This window comes from Hemiscyllium ocellatum, chromosome 19 (genome assembly GCF_020745735.1).
Source record: "Hemiscyllium ocellatum isolate sHemOce1 chromosome 19, sHemOce1.pat.X.cur, whole genome shotgun sequence".
NCBI lineage: Eukaryota > Metazoa > Chordata > Chondrichthyes > Orectolobiformes > Hemiscylliidae > Hemiscyllium > Hemiscyllium ocellatum.
The window spans coordinates 40,192,924-40,210,551 of record NC_083419.1 but is presented as its reverse complement, the minus strand read 5'-3'; the positions used below and the strand labels follow the sequence as shown (position 1 = coordinate 40,210,551).

Below are 17,628 nucleotides of genomic sequence, written 5' to 3'. Positions count from 1 at the left end.
GTCTAAGTCACCTGATCATCACTGAGTAGAAAGTCAAGAAAACCATTTACTGTTTAAAGTGGAAATTGTTTTCTGTCTTCAAATGTACTTTTCAAAATAATGAATGAGTTAGGATCTAAACAAATCAAATAGATTCTTTCAAAGATGGAAACAGAGGAGACGTACAATCCACATGGTGCTTCCTGTGTTTGATTTGAAGAAACTAAGAAAATTACTTTACACTAATATAAAGCTTTAATACTTTTTATACTGAGTAATGTTGCAAAAGTCAGAACTTGTAACTGAATATGTTATAGATATATTTTATGATGTTTAAATTTGGCCCAATTTATCTTTTAGCTCATTCATAAATACATTCTAATAATCAGCACACTCTTGATTTACAACAGACATTATATGTTCAATGGATATAATTCAAATGTGCTTTCAATATTATATATAGGAGTCTACTTGATCATAATCTGTCACAATTAACACAATACATATATTTCTGGATGTACAATATGAAAGTAACTTCCTCAATATGTATAAAATGTTCATAAAGTTGTGCTTATAGTTGTTTTTATCTAGTTGCACCTATGTTCTTGTACTGACACAAGAGAAGGTGTTTGAAGGTTTTCTTGAAGGTAGTATTACACAGTGCGTAACAGGCTGGGTTGATTGTACTGTTGATGTAACAGAGCCAGTATCCAATAGTCCAGACTGTGTTGGGGACACAGATTGAACAGAAGGTGTTAATGAGCACCATGACATTATATGGGGTCCAGGTGATGATAAATGCCAAGAGAATAGCTAGGATGGTTCTAGTCACCTTTTTCTCTCGGGTTACAGCCACCTTCTTTTTCTTTGCCGGGGTTTTAGTCATTTTAATGATCTTATGAGCTGTTCTGATCTCTCTGTCATTCCCATTCTTGCTGCTGCTACCTGGCACTATTTCTACTGTGGTGCTACAGTAGTCACTTTTTTGAGAATTGCTGACTATCTTTATGCAAGAGAGTTTGGAGTTGTCCATCTTGAAACGGCTTTGCGTAGTAGAGATGTTTCTGCTCTCTTGGATCACTCCTTCCTCCTTCTGGTTTGATGGGACCACACTGAGTGAAGTTGACTCATTGGAGAGCTCCTTCTCCTCTCCTGGGCCACAATTATCAGTTGTTACATCACCAGTTATTTTACCATTTTGCATTTTGCAGTGTGGCAACCCATCAGGAGCATTTGTTATGTTGTTATTATTTGGTTTTATTATTTTGCCTTTTACTAGACTAGGAGAAATGGTGCCCTTGTTTGATTCTGTTTCCTTTTTATCCTTCTTAATTCGACTCTTGCTGGCGCGAGATATATGTACATACAAAATCGTCATTATAATAACGGGAAGATAAAAGGCAGCTATAGCAGTGCCAAAAGTGACAGCTGGATTTGAGAAGAACTGTACATAACATTCACCCTCACTAACCGTTCGCCCCCCTACGATGAACTGCCAGAAGAGAATAGCAGGAGCCCACAGGATAAAGGACAGCACCCAAGCAGCTGCGATCATCATACCTGCCATCTTAGTTGTTCTCTTCACGGGGTAACTAAGGGGCTTTGTTACACAGAAGTACCGGTCAAAGCTGATGATAAGGAGATTCATGACAGAGGCATTACTGACAACATAATCTAGAGCAAGCCATAAATCACATACTACAGGGCCCATAGGCCAGTAGCCAATTACAATGTAAATGGTGTATAGGTTCATAGAGAATACCCCAATAATCAAATCAGCACAGGCTAAACTGAAAATAAAATAGTTGTTAATAGTTTGTAAATGTCTGTTTACTTTGATAGAAACCATGACTAGAATGTTTCCAATGATGGTCACCAAGCTTAAAGATCCGGCCACAATTACAATGAAGACCACTTCAACTGTTTTGTAAGAGCTCCCTCTTTCAGTATCAAAGATGTCTGTTAGGTTGCTGAGAGATTCATTTCGCTCTGTTGAATTTGCCATCATTTCAAACTGATGTGTAGTTAGCACTGATGAGGCCTAAATGCAGAAAACAAGAGAAAAATCATTAGGAAACTGATTTCAGATTGTTGAAGTCAGAAGACAACTGGCTACTAATTGAATTTCTACTCACAAGAACATCCAAAGACATCTGTTCTCATAAACTTCAAAAATCTTTGCCAGGAGGGATTCAGTTTTAATTAGAAATCATCTTATAGGTAAGTTACTATACAATTAATAATGAATTAATACTTAATGACTTCTGCTGAACTGAATGAAGATGTTGATAACTCACATTGCAAACATGTCAGAGTTCAAGTTTCAGTGATCCAATATATTCACCTTTGCGCTCTGCAAATATTCAACTATTAAGGATAAAATATTTTCACTCCTTTAATTCCTTTAAATTCTTGTGTCCAAGTCTGTAAACTCACATAAACACTAAAAATCTAGATAACCTAGGGAAGTGTGACAAGAAGAACAGATGCACTCAGTGTTATGTCTCCCACATAAAAAGAACAACCATCTTGTCCAACAATCCCTCAGTCAAAGGCAGATGTGAAGCAGAGCCCTAGAGCTTCACCTCTGGGAAGGAAAGCAAAATCTGAGACTGAATCACTTGATGTCGATGTCACGCATTTCAAAACAGATGGTTTTGAGGTCATTTTAATGGAGATCTAACACCAGTTTTAATTTTTTTTTCATTTCCATAATGATGCTGTTATTCTTTAAGAAAAGTGTGCTAAATATAAATAGCAGCATGAATATCCCAGTGCAAGTATTTCAGGGCAGAAGTAAGAAACTTTTCATGAGATTCTCCACTGAAATCTTCATTTAAGCTGATGGTCAAATAAAAATTCTCCATGTCCTGTATTCCTTAAAATTTAAATAACTTCCTTTATGGTTATTAAATGCTTTAGAAAGATTATGTAAATTGATCAAACCTTTAAATATCAATCAATAGTCTACCCGATGACATTGGAAAAGAAAGACATGTGGTGAAAATATTAAGAAGGAAATGGAGAGAGGCACAGGAGAGGGGAAGATACAGTAAAAGGAAAAACAAGGCCTGAATGACAGTGAATGAAAAGGGAATAGAGAGGGAAGAGACAATGGCATGGAGAAAGAAATGAAGATTGAGGAAGAGAGTTTACAAGTTAAAAGCTAGAGTTGCTATAGTCCTGTCAGATCAAAGGCCATTAGAGATAGATGATGGATGATGGTTTAACTTGAGGGTCACCACACCTCAGGTGAGGGAAGAGGTTCAGAAGAAAAGTCCTTCATGGTAACCTCAGCTGGTGTGGGAATTGAACCCATGTTATTGGTATCACTCTGCGTCACAAACCTGCCATCCAGCCACTGAGTTAACCAACCCCCCCATGCCATCACACTTCAGGCAGCATCTGAAGAGCAGGAGAAGCAACATTTTGGGCTTAAGCACCTCATTAATTCTGCTGCTCCTCAGATGCTGTCTGACCTGCTGCCCTGATTTGCCTTTCCAAAATGCTGCACCTCACATTTATCTAAATTAAACACCATCTGCCACTCCTCAGCGCATTGGCCCATCTGATCAAGATCCCATTGTACTCTGACGTAACTTTCTTTGCCGCCTACTGCATGTCTAATTTTAGTATCATCTGTAAACTTACTCACTATACTTCCTACATTCACATCCAAATCATTTATATAAATGACGAAAAGCAGTGGACCCAGCAACAATCCTTGTGGCACACTACTCTTCACAGGCCTCCAGTCTGAAAAGCAACTCTCCACCACACCCCCCCTGACTCTTTGAGTCAGTTCTGTATCCAAATGGTTAGTTCTCCCTGTATTCCATGAGACCTAACTTGCTAAGTAGTCTACCATGAGAAACCTTGTCGAACGCCTTACTGAAGTTCATACAGATCAAGTTCACCGTTCTGCCATCATCACTCCTCTTCGTTACTTCTTCATAAACTCAGTCAAGTTAGTGAGACATGATTTCCCACGCACAAAGCCATGTTGACTATCCCTAATCAGTCCTTGCCTACTCAAATACAAGTAAATCCTATCCCTCAGATTTCCCTCCAACAGTTTGCCGACCACCACCAATAAAGGATTTCCTCAGGTTGTGTCCTCTGCCAAACCATCGTCAGCTGCTTTATCAATGAGCTTCCCTCCATTATAAGGTCAGAAATGGGGATATTCACTGATGAGTACATAATGTTCAGCAACATTTGAGCCTCCCTTGGTCCCGATCTCTTGCATCTTAGGATTCTAAACAAGGTAGCTACAGAGATAGTAGATGCATTCATTGTAATTTGAAAAACCCCTTGGATTCTTGAGAAGTACCAGAGGTTTGGGAAACTGCGAAAGTAACAGTCCTATTCAAAATGGGAGGAAGGCAAAAAGCAGGTAACTAATTAGCCAATTAATCTTAAGTCTATTGTTGGAAAAGTACTGGAATCAATTACTAAGGAAGTAATAGTGGAGCATTCAGAAATTCATAACCTAATATTGCAGAATCAGCATGGCTTCATGAAACAGAAATTGTGTCTGATTAAAACTGAATTTTTTTGAGGAAATCTCAACCAGACTGAATAGAGAGGATCCACTGGATGTGTTGTATTTGACTTCCAGAAGGCATTCAACAAGTTTCCTCACAAAAGACTAAGCCATGAGAGCTCGTAGTGTTGGATGTAGTATATTAGCATAGACAGACAATTGGCTGATGGGCAGGACACCACAAATGGGGATAAGTAGTTCTTTTTCAGGTTGGTGACCTGCGACCAGTAGAGTTCCACAGGGATCAGTGCTGGGACTGCAACTGTTTACAATATATATTAGTAATTTGGAAGAAGGAAGTGAATCTGCCCCCTTAGCTTGGGCTAATGAGTAGCTAATAGCATTTGCACCACGCAAGTGCCAGAAAATGACAATCTTCATACAATTCTGGTCACCCTCCTATTGGAAGGATGTTGTTAGCTTAAGAAGGTCCAGAAAAGATTTACAAGGATGTTGCTATAGTTGGAGGGTTTGTACTATGGGGAGAGGCTGAATAGGCTGGGGCCTTTTTCCCAGAAAATCTAACACTGAGGGATGACTTTATAAAGTTTTATAAAGTCATGACGGGCATGGATAGGATGAAGGGGGGGTCCAAGCTAGAGGGCATAGATTTAAAGTGAGAGGGGAAAGATTTAAAAATGACCTGAGGGATAATCTTTTCAAGCAGAGAGTGGTGCATGTATGGAATGAGCTGCCAGAGGAAGTGGTGGAGGCTGTTACAATTGTAACATTTAAAAGGCATCTGAGTAGGTATCTGAATAGGCAGGGTTTGGAGGGATATGGGCCAAATGCAGTTTGTTTTCATATAATGGGATAGTTCCATTCCCTTGCGATCCCGTGTTTTAAAAAATCATGTAATTGCAGCACAATTTAAACAAATGGATCCAGAATTGCATTATAGCCAATACAGTTAGGAAAGTTCTCATTGTACAAATAATGCTACAGCCAATTCACATTGAAGAAATGCATGTTATCGCAAAACTAACTGTGTTGGAAAATGGGACTAAGTTATATTGGAATGTCTGGTCAGCATGGACAAGTTGGACCAAAGGGTCTTTTTTCCATGCTGTATGATTCCATGACTCTATCTCATGAAAGATTATGATTATCTTTCTCTTGATAATCATGGCATCTCTTTGTGGTTTTCTGCATGATAGTCTGTATTACATATATCATGAAGCTTGTGTTCTTTTCTAATCAGATACTTTAGAGTTTATTAACAAAGTCAATTATTTACACTGCTCTAATATCACAGATCTATAGATAAAGTCTGGATTCAGTGTTTACTCAAGTTACTCTATATCATATACACGTAGTTGATTGACTGAAGACTACTCATTACACAGAGAGTGTGACTGAAGGCAAGGCAAGAATCTTTATACTCAGACATGACAAATATGATACCATGAAACTGTATCAAAGGTACACCTTATCAAATGGAACCTATACTATACTACACCATTATCATTGTTGAATAACCAATAAAAATATGCTGGGTATTTCAGTTAAACATGAACTAAACTAGTTCAGCTATATATATTCTGTAGCTAAAAAAGCAATCAGGAGCTAGAAATTTGCAATGAATGGCTCACTCCCATCTACCTGAAGCCTGTCCACCATTATAGGGCACAAAGCAGAAGTATGATGGAATGCTCTTCACTTGCCTGAGTGGCTGCAGCTCCAATAATACTCAAAACCAACCAGGACAAAGCAGTTTGCCTAATTATAGCATCGTATCCAACATCCTTATATATTCATTCCCTCCACTTCCAGCACATTCTGGCAGCAGTGCACAACATCTGCAAGATGCACTGCAGCACTTTTTTGGACGTTTCCATGCTGTATGAATCTATAACTCAACAAGATTCCTCCAATATCATCTTCCGAACCCACTTCTCTACCATTAAGAATGACAATGAGAACAGATCCAGGAAAACACCATGATCTGCAAGCTCCCTACCAAACCACAGACTTTCCTGACTTTGAACTACTTCACCAATTCCTTTGCTATCGCTGGGTCAAAATCCTGTAACTCCCTTCTTGGAAGAACTAATGATTTCCTATATCTCAAGGTCGCAGCAGTTGAAGGAGGTCAACTCACCTCCACCTTCTCAATGGCAATTAGAGGTGAGCAATAAATTCTAGCCCAGCTAATAATGCCCACATCAATGAATAAATTTTTAAAAGCCTCTTATTGTTCCTTTTTATAATTACTGTCTGATTTACTCTGCATTTCCAGCAATGTTTCCACAGTTTCTAAACTTGCTGGGAATCAGATCACACAAGTGTCAGTAAAAGCTATCATAACTTTTTATAGCACTCTGAAAAAGTGACATTCTGCCTGGATTCAGAATTTGAAATCAATTCTTTTGACACCTTAGTAACATGGCGCCTTCATCATCCATTGCTGATTTGATTAATAATTCACAGGTACAATTGGCAAGTCGATTACAGGCACTGACTGGTAAATTTTTAATCTGTTTGCACTCCGGTCACAACATTTCACACTTTCAATTTTGTTTCTATTTCTTTGTGCTTACTCTAACCAATATAATTGTTTTGCTTCCTTTTACTTATTGGGATTATTTTTAAACATTTTAAATTATTTACTGAAGCTGTGCACTTTCTTTCCCACTCTCTCTGGTTTTCTCTATTATTCACACTATTCCCTGACACATCTGACAAGCAGAGGAACAAAAGTAAGCCATTTAGCCTCTCAAGTTTTTTTGCAACATTCAGACAAATAATGAATGATCTGTCCCTTAAATCCATTTATCAGCTTTAGCTCCATAACCCTTAATACCCAAGCCTACCAAAAATATATCACGGTCAGTCTTGAAAGTCTCAATTCATCTAGTAGCTATGGTCTTTTAGGGAACAGCCTCTAGACTGGAGAGGGTGATGGAATGCATTAAACAACATTCTTTGACTTTAACGTCGATGATAAATCCAGAAAGGATTGGGATTTGCATTTTAATAGAGATTTATTTCCTTGAAAAGAGAAAATGTGTAGGAACAGCAGGACAATATGACCGGCTATAAAGCTGTTACAAATGGCACCCATCTGCATTGTATCATTTTATGATTTCCATTACCCTCTGTGTAAAGTATACATTTCCTGATGTGTGTAGCAAACAGCCATGCTATAACTTCAAGATAGTTTCTTTTGTTCCTGAACCTATTGTGGAGGAAAAGATTTCACTATATCTAGAGCTTTGCCACATTTATGAGGTATAATTGGGCAACATCCAGCACTACCAATTAAAAATCAAATGATTGATGGTAAATTTAAATAATAATTTGACAGGCCATGTCATCATTACAAGAAATATTTTTAGTAAACCAACACATACTATTGTGAAGATACAGAGGTTCTGTACCTTTAAGAGAGTTGAAAAGCTAGCAAGGCCTGCCTGACAGCACAAAGTGTTCTGAAAAAGGTAACAATGTAACATTTAGTCAAAACAGCTAGCAGTAGCTGGATTGCCATGAGACAAAAACAAATTCAAATTTGGCCAATCAGTTTAAATTATGCTCCAAGATACCAAACTCCAATCAAGTTTGAATTTAGTATTTTGCTAATATTAAAACCAATGAAAATATCTGATATTTTGGTGTCTAAAACTGGACGTTTTTGAGCAGTTACGAGAGAACTGCTAAAAGACCAATTGATGTAGGCTGCCAGCTCAAGAGCTCTCTGAGAAGTACCTGGATTCTTACACTTAACTATGAAATTTGCTCGCTGCTTATCTTGGGACACTGCCAGGGAGACATATTAAATAGCCTGATCCAAAATTGGAAGGGAGGTCATTCAAATCTACATTGGAGCATCGCTTCCAAAATTTACCCCGATTCCATTCATTTCACACCCAGAACATAGGTGCAATAAGGTCAAAGTTCCACTCCAAAATGTATTTCTTACTTTGCTTCTGAATTATTCCTTCTTGAAAATTCCATTCCCCATGTTCATTTGAAAGCCTTCCATTCTGAAAAAGGGTTACAAGACCCAACACATTAACTCTGCTTTCTCTCCACAGATGCTGTCAGTCCTGCTGAGTTTTCCTGGCAATTTCTGCTTTTGTTTATCATAATCTTTCTTGGTAAGTGAAGAGCCATGTAGATCTTTCATCCACCTCACAATCCTCTCTATGTGATGACTACAATGCTGCGGGAAGTGAAGTGAAAATAACAGTATGAAAAAGCATGAAATAAAGAACAAGGTAAGAAATCAGAGGAACAAAACTGAGAGGATGTAAGAGAGCTAAAAATGAGATTTGGAAGAAAGTATATGATAAATGATGAAGAAAAGAAGTGAAATGGAACTAAATTAGTAGAATAAAAGCAATAATGAAAAAGGCAAGAGGCAGAGGTCCAAGGAAAGGGAAGAACTGAGCAAAGAATGGAAGAGGGCACATGGAGAAGCAGGTTCATAGAAATAAGACTAAGCAAGATTGGAAATAGAACTGAATGACAAGTGATTAAAAACATGAAACAGTTTATTTGCTGCAGTTTTACCCATCCTATGTTTTAGGTGAAAATTGGGGTGAGCCCCAAATAGACTTTTTAAAAATTTAATTCATGGGATGAGGGTGTTGCTAGCTAGATCAGCATTTATTATCCATCCCTACTTGCCCAGAGGGTAGTTAAAAGTTAACCACATTGCTGTGGGTTTGGAGTCACATGTAGGCCAGACTACGTAAGGATGGCAGTTTCCCTCCCTAAAGGACATTAGTGAACCAGATGGGACTTTTTGAACAATGGACCTGTAGTCATCATTACATTTTTAATTCCAGAATTTTCAAAATTGAATTCAAACTCCACCAGTTGCTATGGTGGGATTTGAAACCAGGTCCTCAGAACACTATCTGAGTTTCTAGACTGACAGTCTAGTGATAATATCAGCAGGCTGTCACCTCCCCATATGATTTATTCTTCAATTAATGATATGGGGTCAAATATTACTGGACAAATAATAGCAGGCTCACAACTCAAACCATTATTAACATACAGATCAGTCAGCATGTTCAGGTCAATGAAAGATACACCATGAGTTGCAAATTGTTATAACTTGTTGATGAGTATACCCTACATCTCTACTTGCCTCATGTAACTAGCATCTCACCTTCAACCTCCCAATCATTTGTGTTGGATGTGCATATTAAACTCAACAATTCAAATTTGTAATAAGCACCCTTTCAACAATGTGATAGTTGTCGATGCAATGGGATGGCAGGATTGCTCTTTGAAGAGAGATTGAGGGTCTGTATTCCTGAGAGTTTTAACAAGGAAGTGTGAACTTATTGAAATTTACAAAATTCTTCTCGGGCATGACAGGCTGGTGAGTTTAAAACTAAGGGTTATTACCTCAGAATAATTATCTCAGGATAATTATCTCAGGATAATTATCTCAACATTACAGACAGAGATGAGAAGAAACTATTTTACTTGGTGAGTCTTTGAAATTTCCTACCCCAGAGAACTGTGGAAGTTCAATCACTGAGCATGTTCAAGACAGAAATCGATAGATTTATGGAGACTGCTGATATGAATAGATACGGAAGTAATTTTGGAAAATGGCATAATGGCAGATGATTAGCCATGATCTAATTAAATGGTGGAGCAGGCTTGATGGGCTAAGTGAAACCAGAAAATGCTGCTTAACAGAGCTAACATTTTGAGTCTGATGTGGCTTTTCTTCAGAACTGCAAGATGTTATATGCTTCAATCAACACTTCTCACTCATCTAAACTCCAGTGAATATAATACCAACCTCAAATCCTAAGACAATCTATTCATTCCAAATATTAATCTAGTGAACCTTTTCTAAACTGCTTCGAAAGCGTTTGCAACATTCCTTAAGTAAGCAGACCACAACCGCCCACAATATTCAAGATGTGGTCTGACAAATGCTCTGTATAACTGAGGTATAATATCCATGTTTTCATGCTCAAGTCCACTTATAATATCCCATTCATCTTCGCAATTATGTACTCTAACTGTATAAACTATTTTTCATGTACGACAACACCTAAATCCCTCTGCAGCACAGTATTCTGCCATTATTTTCTGTTTGAGTAACATTTTGTTCTTTCATTCTCCCTGCCAAAGTGAACAACTTCATATTTTCCCATATCATCCTCTATCTGCTGCATGTTTTCTCACTCACTGAACCTATCTACATCATCTGCAGCCTCCTTACAGATCTGCACAGCCTGCTTTCCTACCTATTTATGTGTTGTGTATGATTTTAGCCTTCATACCTTCACTCTCCTCATCCATGTCGATGAGATAAATTGTAAAATATTGAGTGACCAGCACAGACTCCCTACAGGACTTCCCACATCTCATGCTACCAAACAGACAAACGTTCCTCTATACCATGAGCTTCTATCTTCTGCAATAATACTTTATGTGGCATCTTATGAAATACCTTTTGAAAAGTAAAGTACCATACTTTTAAGGACTCTCCTTTATCCATAACACACGTTCGTCCTTCAAAATCTTGGAACTCTTCCACAAATGACAATGGATGATGGAACAGTTTTTAATTTTAAATCTGCGATTGACAAATTTTTGTTATGCGAAGGCATGGGCCCAGGGCATGTAAATGGAGTTATGCTACAGACCAGCCATGATCTCATTGAATGTTAGAATAGGCTCGAGGGACTGAATGGCCTCCTCCTGTTCCCCTGTTTCTAAAGAATTCCAATAAATTGTTTAAACAAGATTTTCCTTTAACAAAACAGTGCTGAGCATTACCATTTACCTTGAGTTTTTCTATGTGGGCAGCTTTAATCTCTTTGATGTTATTTTCCCAAGACAGACTTCAAACTAACTGGACTATGTTATTTTAAATTGACTGCCTCCCTTCCATCTTGAATAGAGGGGTTAGTTTTGCTACTTTCCAGTCCGATGAAGTTTGAAGAACTAACATCTAATGCATCAACTACTTCATTAGCAACTTATTTTAAGACTATATGATGATTTTTTTTTTCTGGATCCAGCCTTCTGTGTCACCAGTGTGCACAGTAGAGTTTGCCTTGTGGTTGTAACTTCAGTAAGGTCCTTTCTCTCTTTCTAGAACTCAGCATGAGTTCTAGCTATAGTTTTTTTTTCTATCCTCTATAATGAAAATAGAAGCAAAATATTTGTTCACTACATCTGCTATTTCCTCCTTATCTATACAAGCTTTGCATTCTCACTTGCTAGCACCAACACTCACAGTATTTCACCTTCTCCTTATTAAATAACTACAGAAACTCTAGCTATCCATTTTAATGTTCCTAGCTATAGTTTTAGCTATTTGCTGCTATTTTTTCCTTGTAATCTGACCAAACATCTGACTTTCCAATTGTCTTGACACAGTTGTATTCATTTTCTTAAGGTTGATGCTTTCCCTAATTTCTTTAGTTAACTACAGATAGTGGGTCTTCACTTTAGAATTTTCCTTCATGGTAGGAATATTTTCATTCTGAGTATTCTTAAATATGTCCTCTTAAATGTTGCCATTGTGTCTCCATTGATCTATCCTTTATCCTGGTATGCCAGTTCACTTTAGCTAGCTCAGTTTATGTGTCCACATAGTGCTCTTTTTGAAGTTTAAATACAATCTTAGCTCCAGTCCGATTCCTTTCAAACTGGATGTAAACTTCAACCATATTTTACTCACTGCTATCTAGGAGTGTCTTTCCTCCAAATTCATTAATTCATCCTGTCATTTCACATAATACGAATTCTAAATACCCTGATTTCTGGCTGGTTCCCGTAAGTTCTGCTCTAAGAAGTTACCTTGATGACAATCCATGATCACCTCATCCAGGCTGTGACTGCCAATCTGGCCTATGGATTCTATGGTAATTTCCATGCTCAGCATTTGTAATATTAGTTTCTCAGAGAAAAAGAGGAGAATTGGAAATTACATAAAAATTTGGCAAGTTGAATTATTATTGAGGTGCAAATACATAGGAATAAGTTAGTCTTCACTCATGAGTAAGATTTTGAAGTTGCTGTTTGAACATTAAGAAAGAAGTTGGAATTACTTTTCTTAATGCAAGATTCTAATGTTTCCATTTTTGTATCTTTCCATATTTCTCACCATTGCCCACAAAACTCAGACACATAGAGTCCTACAGCATGAAAATAGACCCTTCAATCCAGTTCATGCATGTTGACCAAGTTTCCCATCTAAACTAGCCCCATTTGCCTACATTTGGCTCACATCACTCTAAACCCTTCCTATCCGTGTACATTTCCAAATGTCCTTTAACTGCCTCTACCACTTCCTCTTGCTGTTGATTCTATATGTGCACTACCCTGTATGTGAAAACATTCCCCTTAGGTCCCTTTTAAAACTTTCCTCTCTCATCTCAAACCTACACCCACTAATTTTGAACTCCCTTACCTTAGGGAAAAGGCCTCTGCTATTCATCCTAACTATGTCTCTCATGATTTTATAAACTCCTGTAAGATCAGCTCTCAACCTCCTACATTCTAGGGAAAAATGGCCTAGTCTATCCAGCCTCTCCTTCTAAACTCAAACCCTCCAGTCCCAGTAACATCCTTGTAAATCTTTTTCTGCACCTTTGTCAAATTAATAACATCCTTGCTATAGCAGGACAACCAGAACAGAAAGCAGTATTCTAAAAGTGGCCTCACCAGTCCTGTATAGCTGTAACATGATGTCCCAACTCCTGTCCTCAATATTCTGACCAATAAAGGAAAGCATATCAAACGCCTTCTTCACTATCCTATCTATCTGCGACTCCACTTTCAAAGAGCTATGAACCTGCACTCCAAGGTCTCTTTGTTCAGCAACACTCCCTAGGACCTTACAATTAAGTGTATAAGTCCTGCTAAGATTTGCTTTCCCAAAATGCAGCACCTCGCATTTATCTGAATTAAACTCCATCTGCCACTTCTCAGCCCATTGGCCCATCTGGTCAAGATCCTGTTGTAATCTGAGGTAACCTTCTTCGCTGTCCGCTACACCTCCAATTTTGGTGTCATCTGCAAACTTACTAACTGTACCTCTTAGAGGACCCAGCACCGATCCTTGTGGCACTCCACTGGTCACAGGCCTCCAGTCTGAAAAACAACCCTCCACCACCACCCTCTGTCTTCTACCTTTGAGCCAGTTTTGTATCCAAATGACTAGTTCTCCCTTTATTCCGTGAGATCTAACCTTGCTAACCAGTCTCCCATGGGGAACCTGGTTGAACGCCTTCCTGAAGTCCATATAGATCACATCTAACGCTCTGCCCTCATCAGTCCTCTATGTCACTTTTTCAAAAAACTCAGTCAAGTTTATGAGACATGATTTCCCACACACAAAGCTATGTTGACCATCCCTAATCAGTCCTTGCCTTTCCCTCAGGATTCCCTCCAACAACTTGCCCACCACCGACGTCAGGTTCACTGGTGTATAGTTCCCTGACATCTCCTTACTACCCTTCTTAAAGAGTGGCACCACGTTAGCCAACCTCCAGTCTTCCGGCACCTCATCTGTGACTATCGATGATACAAATATCTCAGCAAGAGGCCCAGCAAGCACCTCTCTAGCTTCCCACAGAGTTCTAGGGGATTTATCCACCTTTATGCATTTCAAGACATCCAGCACTTCTTCCTCTGTAATATGGACATTTTGCAAGATGTCACCATCTATTTTGCTACTTTCTATATCTTCCATATCCGTTTCCACAGTAAATATTGATGCAAAATATTCGGTTAGTATCGACCCCATCTCCTGCGGCTCCACATAAAGGCCGCCTTGCTGATCTTTGAGGGGCCCTATTCTCTCCCTAGTTACCTTTGGTCCTTAATGTATTTGTGAAAATCCTTAATTCTATTTGCCAAAGCTATCTCATGTCCCCTTTTTGCCCTCCTGATTTCCATCTTAAGTATACTCCTACTGCCTTTATACTTTTCTAAGGATTCACTCGATCTGTCCTGTCTATACCTGACATATGCTTCCTTCTTTTTCTTAAGCAAACCCTCAATTTCTTTAATCATCCAGCGTTCCCTATACCTACCAGCCTTCCCTGTCATCCTCACAGGAATACACTTTCTCTGGAGTCTCGTTATCCCATTTCTGAAGGCTTCCCATTTTCCAGCCGTCCCTTTACCTGTGAACATCTGCCCCCAATCAGCTTTTGAAAGTTCTTGCCTACTACCATCAAAATTGGCCTTTCTCCAATTTAGAACTTCAACTTTTAGATCTGGTCTATCCTTTTCCGTCACTATTTTAAATCTAATAGAATTATGGTCGCTGGCCCCGAAGTGCTCCCCGACTGATACCTCAGTCACCTGCCTTGCCTTATTTCCCAGGTGCCCTGCCTTATTTCCCGGGAGTAGGTCAAGTTTTGCACCTTCTCTAGTAAGTACATCCACATACTGAATCAGAAAATTTTCTTGTACACACTTAACAAATTCCTCTCCATCTAAACCCTTAATACTACGGCAGTCCCAGTCTATGTTTGGAAAGTTAAAATCCTCTACCATAACCACACTATTATTCTTCCAGATAGCTGAGATCTCCTTACAAGTTTGTTTCTCAATTTCCCACTGACTATTAGGAGGTCTATAATACAGTCCCAATAAGGTGATCATCACTTTTGTTATCTTAGACAGCGCTCAAACTCAGGTAAATTAACCATTTTAGTGATTCAGTTGGTCATTTGTACATTTGTGACAGCTCATGGAATGTTCAGGCTGCATTTCCAGCACAATTCTCCCATTAGGATTGTGACATGCCATGTAAGCCTCCTTTTATTCATCTAACCCATCAACATATCCTTCAATTGATTTCTCCATCATGTATTTGTCTAGTTTCCTTTTAACTCATCTATGCTAGCCATATAGACACAATTGGAGTCATAAACTACAGTTTCAAAAACATAAGCTAATCACTTTATAACCTCTCTCAACTGTCAATCAAACTGTGGATTTACGGGACCCCACTGTGTTAATTATAGGTTTTGGAAATAGCCAAACAGTACTAATTTTAAAAGAACACTTGAGGCTTATGTCGTTAAACATCTTTTGAAATTGCAAGCACTAATGTTTTCTTCAGCTGGTTGGTTTGTTTCAAAATTTTAATGGGCAAGGTACTTAAACAATTTGACTGTTCCAAAGATGGCAGCACAATGACTCAGTGGTTAGCACTGCTGCCTCACAGCATCAGGGACCTGGGTTCAATTCCCACCTCGGGCAACTGTCTGTATGGAGTTTGCACATTCTCCCTATGCCTGTGTGGGGACACTCCAGTTTCCTCCCACAGTCCAAAGATGTGCAGGTTAGGAGAATTAGCCATGCTAAATTGTCTGTGGTGTTTGGTACATTAGTCAGGGGTGAATGTAGGGGAATGGGTCTGCGTGGGTTGCTCTTCAGAGGGTTGATGTGGACTTAGTTGGGCCAAAGGACCTGTTTCCACAGTGTAGGGAATCTAATCAAACTGTGGTCATTTTTAGACTCATGTCTACTTTTAACAATTCCAAAGGAGTGCCTAACCTTTCTCAAACGGGATCCTTAGTTTGCAATGAAATTTGGTAGGCTTAGACCATTCCTTCAAATGTCTAAAGATCACGAGTTATTTTTCCACATGTCCTGGTGATCAAAATTACTCTGCACTTTTAAATCTGCTGCAGCCTTTGCAAATTAATAATGAGTAAAGTATTTCCTGTCCTGTTCCTTTCAGCTACTCCCTATGCTCTCCCCACCAAACCATTCCTACATCCCCAACACCTAAATGCCCCAACAAAACTGAATGCTGGATTGAGAGGTCAGATGTCTGGATTCTGGACTGGATTACATACACGGTCTTTCCAACTTTATAGAAAATCAGGCTTTTGTCAATGTAAACCATTCAGGATCTTAAAAGGACATCTATCAGCTTGCTCCTTTTGTTTCCTTTTCTTGTTTTTTGAATTGCAACATTTATTCCATCTGTTATTTTGCTGACTCTCAATCGAATATTACTTTTCTTTGCATTATTTCTGTTTGTGAACCTGATTTCACCCTGCTCCTCCATTGTTCCTTTTTCTAACTTTCAAACATTTTTATTCTATCCTTAAATGAGTTCAGTAGCTAGACTTTTGTCATCTTTCACAAGTGCTCAATGGCACTTACTGTATAATTATGTATTGCACTTCCAGCGTAAACGAATTTTGAGATGAATAGAGCACAGAAGGGTATAAATACGAATTCACAACAATCATAGTTTTCAAATCAATGGATGGATGAGCAATTGCAAGAAATGTGTGAAAATATAGCAAAAAGGAAAAATGCAGTATGTCAACATTAAGAAAAGAATTTCCAACTTTCTCCTTAAGGTTTAAACACTGAATTGAGAATGTCACAAAAGGGCACCGATGACCTAATTTCCATACATCCATCTCATTAGTAGTCCAACAGTCTCATTTTTATGGATGGTGTTGCCTCATTCAAACAATCAAAAGCAGGATAATAGATACCTTAGCTCCATGGGTGTGTAATCAGGACAGTTTTGCCCAGTGATAGACATTTGACTGGTTTTTCAGGCAGGACCATTTCTATATGTAAGTGGTGGAGGCTGGTACAATTGCAATATTTAAGAGGCATTTGGTTGGGTATATGAATAGGAAGGGTTTGGAGGGATATGGGCCGGTTGCTGGCAGGTGGGATTAGGTTGGGTTGGGATATCTGGTCGGCATGGACATGTTAGACCAAAGGGTTTGTTTCTGTGCTGTACATCTCTATGATTCTATGACTCTATAAGTGCTCAGCATAGTAACAACTTCTTGACTGGTTCCTGGGAAAGTGGCTACAGCTTTGTGCTTAGACAATATTGTAGAAACATCCAGCTTGTGAGAAAAGGAAGCATCCAAATGCTTCTCTTTTTCTTTCCTTTCTGTGATTGGAGAAGAAAATTACAAGGAGTTAGTTATTCTCTCCATCTCTGCATTTCCTTTCTTGAAAGGAAAAGGAAAAGGGGAAATGCTACCTTCAAAGACATTGAGAGGATAAATCTCCTACCAACAAATGATAAGTTAAAAATCAATATATTCACAATCTCACATCCTCAACAAAGAATCAAAACAAATTGGAAGGGAATCGAAGGAATCAACTCA

The 17,628-nt window shown here is 38.6% G+C and overlaps 1 protein-coding gene across 2 annotated transcripts in view; it reads right to left on the bottom strand.

The window, feature by feature from the left end:
- Positions 1 to 468: 468 nt before the first annotated feature.
- chrm2a (cholinergic receptor, muscarinic 2a) overlaps positions 469 to 17,628 on the bottom strand; it is a 76,464-nt gene continuing 59,304 nt past the window's right edge. For both annotated transcript variants that reach the window (XM_060839381.1, XM_060839382.1), the window contains exon 4: positions 469 to 2,020. In XM_060839381.1, coding sequence (XP_060695364.1) covers positions 563 to 1,987 — 1,425 coding nt within the window. In that variant the 5' untranslated portion in view covers positions 1,988 to 2,020 and the 3' untranslated portion in view covers positions 469 to 562. The remainder of the gene's footprint in view (positions 2,021 to 17,628) is intronic.